Below are 8,262 nucleotides of genomic sequence, written 5' to 3' on the forward strand. Positions count from 1 at the left end.
ATGTGTTGTGCTCTTATTTATCTACCATTTATATCCATTACTAACATTGAAACACAAAAAGCGGTACTACTGCCATATATTTATTTATTTTCATAGAAAACATCTCAAAATACCATCTTTAAAAACATTATTCATAATAAGTTAACTAGATTTGTCTCTGGGCTAAAACATAACATAACTACAGGATCAATACAAATAAAAAAAATTAAAATTAAAATAATAAGAGTCAAAAACACATAAGTAATAAATACAGTTATAGTAGAATAATAGGCTTATACATACAATAGGCATACACGCAGGATGAAATGTAACGTACCGTACTGTACTGTACGTAGTGAATGTTGTAGAGGTCAAGGGTGAACGCGTTTCTGGAGCCGTGAATGCGTTACAGAACCTCAATGTCACCACATTACCTTCCGAAGCACGGCGGAAAAACCTGTAAAAAAAAAATCATTTTTACCATATTTTGGATAATTACTGTACTAAAAGTTGGTTTCTATTGATTATTAAGTAGTTTTCTACTCTCGTGTGGTAATATTTTTATCATTTTTGCACCCGTGTGGTCCCGTGTGGTCGCGAGTGGTTCCGTGTGGTATTTAGTAGGACCGCCAGCCCCAGGGTAGGCCCGGGCTAGGCCGAATAAGGCCAGGCCCTGTAGTAGGAAGGTACATTGACAATGATAGTTACGATAGATAGGGCCTAGATATAGACCTAACCTAGGCTAGGCCTACTAGTCAAGCAGGATTATATGATTGCAAGGCTGACCAAGGCCTAGCTAGGCCTAGAACAAATGTGGCCTACTTTTAGACAATTATGAGCAAGGCAAACTTGGAAGTGTTACAAACTAAGGCCTAGCTAGGCTGGGCACTAGCTATATAGCCTATGCCTATCTAGGCCTAGGCATCCACCACTAGTAGGTCTGCCTATGGAAAAATATTATTATTAGGCCTAGCCTAGTGGAGTGCAGTACCATACTGTACATTTTTTTTGTTGCGGGAAGGATATCTAAAAATCAGCTCAAAGTTGGGTGGAAAATCCCTAGGAAAGTAGGTGCACGAAATGGTGTATGACCGGTATCGCGATATACAGTATTTGTACAGAATGCCAAATAGGCGTAAAGACTAAAGTAGTGTATGCTGTATGTGTGTGTGTGTGTGTGTTTGGTTAATCTGTTGCTGCTACAGTATCCATGACTTTGTGTTTTATTATTCAGTTTTTATGCTGAAAATTTATTATGTGGTTTTATGCAAGCAATTCATGGCATTATTATACTGCCATTACTTTGCTGCATAATTACAATTGGTATTATATTAATTTTTGTCAAAAATCTGCATGGAAAATGGTCCTTATTTTGCGAAATGCATGGACAGATTTCTAGGCCAGCTTTTTACCCGTAGGATATATTCCCCGCTCAGGCCTTACTATACAGTCTGGGTGTAGTATAGTAGGCCTCAATGAACAATGCTTCCAGGAAATAAAGGGATACCTCCCACAATTATTCCTAATGAAGAAGTCAATTTTTAATTACACCAAGTTCATTTTTCCTGCACATGTTTTATGTATGTTTTCTTTTTTCTGTGTCAACATCCATTCCTTAATGTCAATCCCAACTGACAGGTCCTTTCTCGAGTATCCAAACATAAACGTACAGTAGCCTGTTTGTTGTTTATTTAGATTTTAATTATTTGGTGTAGGACCATTTAGTTTATAACACTCAGAAAATCAGGAAATTAAGTGTGTTTTGTTTGTCTTATTTATTTTGTTATGCCTGGCCTACTGTACAGCAGGCTTCCATTAGTGAATTGAAATTTAATAATTTTGTTTGCCTTTCCCACAGTATTTTTATTACTTTTTATTAAGTCAATATGCATATTTATTATAATTATCAGTATTTAGGATATTCCTTAGTCATTAGATTAATTAGTCATTCATTCATTCAATGAATCAAATTGACTGAAAATATACAATACAAACTGTGTTCCAAACATCGCGAACGAAACGGATGGCATTCGTCTGTTTTAATTACTTTTTGTTTATGCATTGATCATAACATAAAGTATTTATATTATATAGAATAACAAAAACAAATTTCCTTTGGAATTATTTTTAATCAGTTAATTTTTTTTTTCAGGTTAACAGGGGGGATTTCCCCCATCTTCTGGTGTATGGCCCATCTGGAGCTGGAAAGAAGACTCGCATTATGTGTTTGTTGCGGGAAGTTTATGGGGCAGGTGTAGAGAAGCTGCGTATCGAACATCAAACATTTACGGTGAGTACTTAAAACAGTGACGTATGTAGGGTGTGCATACTGTACTCCCCATGAAAAAAAATTGCACACTCTTTGTAAAAGAGCAGCGCCAGCCGAGGGAGTGAGGGTGGCCCCCGGGGCAGCGTATCTGTATGGGCCACAAACTGTAGGCCTATGAAACTTAAACCACTGAAAAATATCATTATTTTTTAATGATTCCATCAATTTTTTGCTATGTTCTGTTGAGAAATCATATTTCTACTGTTCTTTTGTAGACACCATCGAACAAGAAAATTGAGATCACAACTATTGCCAGTAATTATCACATAGAGGTTAATCCCAGGTAAGTTATTTACTACTAGGCCCGTTTTCAATGATTTTATTACTACAAAAATCTATAACTTTCCTTAAAGAAATTTAAGGGTGTTTACCTACGGTAATGCACCAGGCCCGTAGTGTTGGGGGGGGGGGTTTAAGGGGGTTACAACGAACTGCACAAAAACTGAAGAAGGGCCGCATTTAAAAACAAAAAATTGATATTCGTAGACATATTTACAATGTTCTCCAGAGAATCAGAGATCATACAAGCCAAATTTTTCACTGAAACGAACCTCCCACAAATTATGTCACGATATGGGCCTGGGCAATTTACCTTATTTTTATCTCTCGACCCAGTAGTATAAATAGGTACCTGGGATGGTGGCAAAAAATATATTATTAACTGGTTTTAGGCGCAAGGCCAAGGATTGCTTAGCAGTGAACTTGGTCACTTTTCCAAGTGACAGTACAGTACTATATCTGTTCACATGACAAACAAAAACACAAGATGCTTTACATGAACTACATCTCATTATGAGGCTTAGGGAGTGGAGTTGTTTTGGTTGTGGGGAAAAAAAAACCTGTTACCGTGACGGGAATTGAACTCAGGACCCCTTGGATTGGAAGGCAAACATCTTAACCACCAAGCTATTCAGCTGCACTGCAATATTAGTGTGTATCAGCATTTAATTGCAGGCATGACTAGGAATACTCCCTCGGAGATTAGAGTTGATTCCACTTGTGTTGGTTTGCCATTGTAGATCAAATGACCAAGGGTAATAATAGCTTTGTATCCCTTGGCAAGTGGCACGGTATTAGTATTTCTGTGTTTACTAAGGTTCTTCTTCACGTTGTCTTTGTCGATTTTGGTAGAACTTTTGTTGCCACAATAAAGTTACCACAATAACTAATATTGGTAAGTGTCATTGGTTTCAAACTTGGCAAAATGCGAGATGATATCTGGAAGATGGACGAATTGTTCTTCTGTGTGATTATGCTAAATCAGCATTTACATAATTATTTACTGGACTATGCAGTGAATTTGCATTGTATACCACCATAATGCCATCAATTTACATAAAAATTTAAAGATGTATTGTCCCTTGCTAATCATAAAAAATAAGTTTGAAATAAACTTGCTCATTTTCCAATAACATACAAATTATTAATTTGTGCATAGAAATTATTGAATTTAAAAAATGTGTACACTGATTTGTAAACCAACAGATTATAATAAAAATAATAAAACACTTCCAGTGACTGAAGTGTTTCTATCATTTTTTCTGTAAACTGATGGGTAGACATTTTTTAAAAACACCAATTTCTATGTTCAAGTTGATAACTTTTATGTTACTTCAAAATGGGCAAGTTAATTTCAAAAAATATTTTTATGATTTCTTTTATATTTAGCATGGGACAATTCATCTTTAATAATTTAAGTATATGAAATCACTGATTCAATTTGGGGTTAATAAATTGAAATTATTCTTTATATTTTTTTTTAATTCACCAAACTGTTAACTAAATATTAGTTTAATTCAATTTTTGCTGTTTTTTTTAAATGTAATAAACGTTTAAAACTCGTTGAAGTGAAGACCAGTCATCACAAGCCTACCATAATCATACATTCAAGAAAAAAAAATAATCAAAGACTTTAAAATACCAGGAAAAAAACAGCACCACAGCAAGGCTATGCTTTTCCTGCATAGCGTTAAAAAGGAATAATTATTATTTTTATCTTAAATTTACTGTATTATTTTTTATAGTGACGTTGGAATACAAGATAGAGTGGTTATCCAGGAGCTTATAAAAACAGTTGCTCAAACTCAGCAACTTGAATCTTCAACTCAGAGAGAATTTAAAGGTATTTAACTTGTATAGAGGTAAAAACAGTACTTTTTAATACCATTGTCTTTTCTCTCTTTTCTTTTGTGTGGATCAGCCTCTGGTGAGGGTGACAGACAGTAGGTTTATCTTGATTTCCTATATAGAGAGTTGCGACATGAGCGGTTCAGGTCTATTGGACACCTGCAATCCGCCATATTCATATGCAACCTAATCAGTGCTTAACCAATCCAATAAAAATAAGATAAGCTTTGAGGCTAAATTCTTGACCTCATGTTATTAAAAAAAATCATAACTCCATAACGAAAGGTCGTGTGACATTATATTTTGCTGGAAAATGTTCTTAAAAGACTATTTTTACACTACTTTATGATTTAAAACAAATGTAAAAAATTTTTCGACCTTTGAATTCAAAATGGGAAAAGAATAGCCAATCTAAATAGTGTAGTTAATACTGTAGTCCTCAATATTAGTACTAAGTGCATAGTACTGTTCATTTACCGTATCACTTGCGGATTTCTCTTATTAAATATTACAAGTTATTTTGGAGATGAGAATGAGACCCTAGTGAGAGGCATGCCACCAACACCCGTTTATTACTGTATGTGTACTCGCGTATAAGGCGACCCACGTATAAGACGACCCCCGAGTTTGAGAAGATTTGAATGATTTTTGTATGTCAAGCCTATAAGACCACCCCCCCCCCTTTCCCGCTTCACTGTCGGAATTCATACTTTTTGCTACTTTTTATGGTACAGTATTGATACTGCACATAGCTTGCTAAAAACAGAGCCAAATGCTGTAAAAATACTGGGCTAATCTTCTAAATATTATCATTTTATGAGATGTTTAATGATCATCAAATTCATCAAGTTTCCCCGTATCTAGAATTGTGTTCATTCGTAGGCCTACTAACATTTTTATTGCAGTAGTAAATTTGCGTGTAACGGACGATCCGTACAAAAGACGAAAATGATTTTAAAAATCAAAAATTTGCATGTCGTGGTTATAAAAGAACCCCCCCCCCCTTCCTAATTTTCTAATTGTAAACATTTTCTTATATGCGAGTAAACACGGTACAAATTTCTAAGTTGTCTTGTGCGTAAGTAAGAGGCCTATAACTATTAACAAATGTGATGATGTACGCCTAGCTATATTGGTCAAGCAAAAACTACATGTAATGTAATTAATTATACAGTAATAGCCCATTGAAAATCAATTTCTTTTTTGAATTGTGTTATAAACACAGAATACTTACTACTATCAAATGACATACGATTCTTTTTATTAATATTTTAATTTTTTTTTAATTGCCTGTTATTTATGCAATCGCCACACTGTAACATAGGCGTTGTGTTTATTCATGCATGTCCCACTAGCTTCACATGTCGCAACTCTCTCTATATAGGAATATCTAGTATTATCTTCTTAGGACTATTCAATGTTTAAGGCTAGAAACGCCATTCTCAAATTTGGCCTGCCCTAAATTTGAATTTGGTGTGCCAACATAAATTTCACCTTTAAAAACAAAACCATTGAATAATTATATAATAATAATCAAATAGCGCCTAATGTTAATAACCTCTAAGCGCTTAACAACGTTATAAACAATTAAAAAAAAAATTAAAATGAGTAGCGGTGCATGAAATTTAACTGTGGATGGTTGCTACATGTAACTTCTATTGCTTCCCTCCTCACCACCCCCACACAGCTGAAGCCGCCACGGCCTCCATTGTGTAATTTATCTACCTTTACTTCAATATGCGATTTAAAGTTTGAAATTTATTTACCATGAAACCATGTTTTTGTACAGTAGTTTCATTTCCCGACAACTAGGGAATGGAATACTATCAATCATATCATTGTTTGATTTAAGGGTGTTTACAACGACCATATTGGTTGGGTGGAGGTGAGAAAATCCTCTGGTTGACGGGCAATTACCCTATAAATGGTTGTTTCCTCTCAAAACCTCTGCCCAATAGATATTATGCTAATGTCTGACAAATCAACAATGTGAACATATGTGTTTGTAGGCCTTACAGTATGCATATTTCTGGCCCCCAAATTAACATGTTCTGATTGTCCAGCTGTTAGAGTTTGATTGACACTGTCATGGAAAAGCTAGGCTCATCAAAGTATTAAATTAGAACATGTGACATGCCTAAATATGGTCATGAAGACATCACATCATGGCCATATATAGGCACATAAGGACTATATGGGCATTACAACAGCTTTTTTTCTAAACCTTTCAGTGGTCATCTTGACAGAAGTTGACAGACTGACAAAGGATGCCCAGCATGCTCTGCGCCGGACAATGGAGAAGTACATGTCAACCTGTCGTCTGATCCTCTGTAGCAACTCCACAAGTAAGGTCATCCCTGCCATTCGCAGTCGATGCCTAGGAGTACGCGTGGCAGCTCCTTCTCTGGATGAGGTTTGTGTACCAAAGTATGTCCAAGGATTATAGATTGGTAGAGCTGTTCTGTCCCAACTTGGGGTCTGCCGCAAAAATAATCGAGGGTCCACCAATTCAAAAGGGCATGCAATGGGTTCACAAAAAATGTTGAGTCCGATAGATTTTTAGACCAACTTTTTATGATTCCATTATTTCTCTCGTGTGATGATAGTTTGAAAAATATCTTACTGCTAACTGGTTCAGTACACTCACATTGCTTACCTGACTGAGCTACTGTATGCAGAACTTGTCAAGAATGCTCAAATGAGCTTTTTTTCCCGTTTTTATTTTGCTCATTTATCTCTCATCCAAGTTAATCAAAACATATTTATCTACTACATGTACAAATAATATTTACTCAAGTAATTATTTATCTTATTTCCTTCATTTTAGATCACACAGATCTTACAGACAATTTGTAAAAAAGAGGGTTTGACATTGCCATCAGAGTTGGGTAGACGGATTGCCGAGAAGTCCGGCAGAAATCTACGCCGTGCAGTTCTCATGTGTGAAGCATGTAGAGTCCAACAGTAAGAATTATTTACATGGTTTAAAAGAAAATTTTTGCCATAAAAAATATCCTTATTTTCCATTACATGAGCAAAAAGATTTGCGATACAGATTTTTCATAAACAACGTTTCTGTGTTGCCAATGACAGGTCTGAGAAACATTGATAGAGTGGACAGTGCTTTATGCTCTCATTTCCGAACATATTGCTCACCTACAGAACTAAATACTGCAAGCTCCATTTTTAACTGCCACAACATCTCATTCTAATTCCATTGTCTCAAGATTTTAACAGTAATTTGTTTTTATTATATGTATTTATCTGTCTCTCCCAATGGCAGGTATCCATTTAGTGCACAACAAGAGGTACAGGAGCCAGACTGGGAAATTTTCTTAAGAGAAACCGCCAATAAGATTGTTCAAGAACAAAGTCCTAAGATGCTATTAGAGGTCAGAGGTCGTCTTTATGAACTGCTAACCCACTGCATCCCAGCGGATATTATAATGAAGGTAAAGGATAGATTATTGTGCTTAATTGTCATGTTGAAACAAAAACTTGTTGTTCTGGTTGACAATTGCCATGGGGACGTGTTGAGAATGTTGATGGACTCTCAGTGGCTACCGGATCGAATCCACCAATGAAAGCTTTCATGATCTAGTTGGTAAGACGTCCGCCATGGAAGCGAAATGTACTGGCTTTGATTCCCTGTGGAGGCTGTGATTCGTTTTTATTTTCCAAAAATTCAATTCTACTATTACATTTATAAATAATTATTAATTGTATTATGTGGCTTGTTGTTTCTAGGTTATCCCATATGCCTATAAAATCATATGTTTATATATATATATATATATATATATATATAAATATATATATATATATAT

General features: G+C 35.3%; 1 protein-coding gene across 1 annotated transcript in view; it reads left to right on the forward strand.

Annotated features, from left to right (window-relative positions):
* LOC117101670 (replication factor C subunit 3-like) overlaps positions 1-8,262 on the forward strand; it is a 13,491-nt gene that overhangs the window by 1,587 nt on the left and 3,642 nt on the right. The window contains exons 2-7 of the mRNA XM_033241698.1: positions 2,132-2,269; positions 2,524-2,591; positions 4,333-4,430; positions 6,667-6,848; positions 7,263-7,399; positions 7,719-7,887. Coding sequence (XP_033097589.1) covers positions 2,132-2,269; positions 2,524-2,591; positions 4,333-4,430; positions 6,667-6,848; positions 7,263-7,399; positions 7,719-7,887 — 792 coding nt within the window. The remainder of the gene's footprint in view (positions 1-2,131; positions 2,270-2,523; positions 2,592-4,332; positions 4,431-6,666; positions 6,849-7,262; positions 7,400-7,718; positions 7,888-8,262) is intronic.

Source organism: Anneissia japonica, unplaced genomic scaffold (genome assembly GCF_011630105.1).
Source record: "Anneissia japonica isolate Jap-2015-1 unplaced genomic scaffold, ASM1163010v1 scaffold287783_len325500_cov191, whole genome shotgun sequence".
NCBI classification, from domain to species: Eukaryota; Metazoa; Echinodermata; class Crinoidea; order Comatulida; family Comatulidae; genus Anneissia; species Anneissia japonica.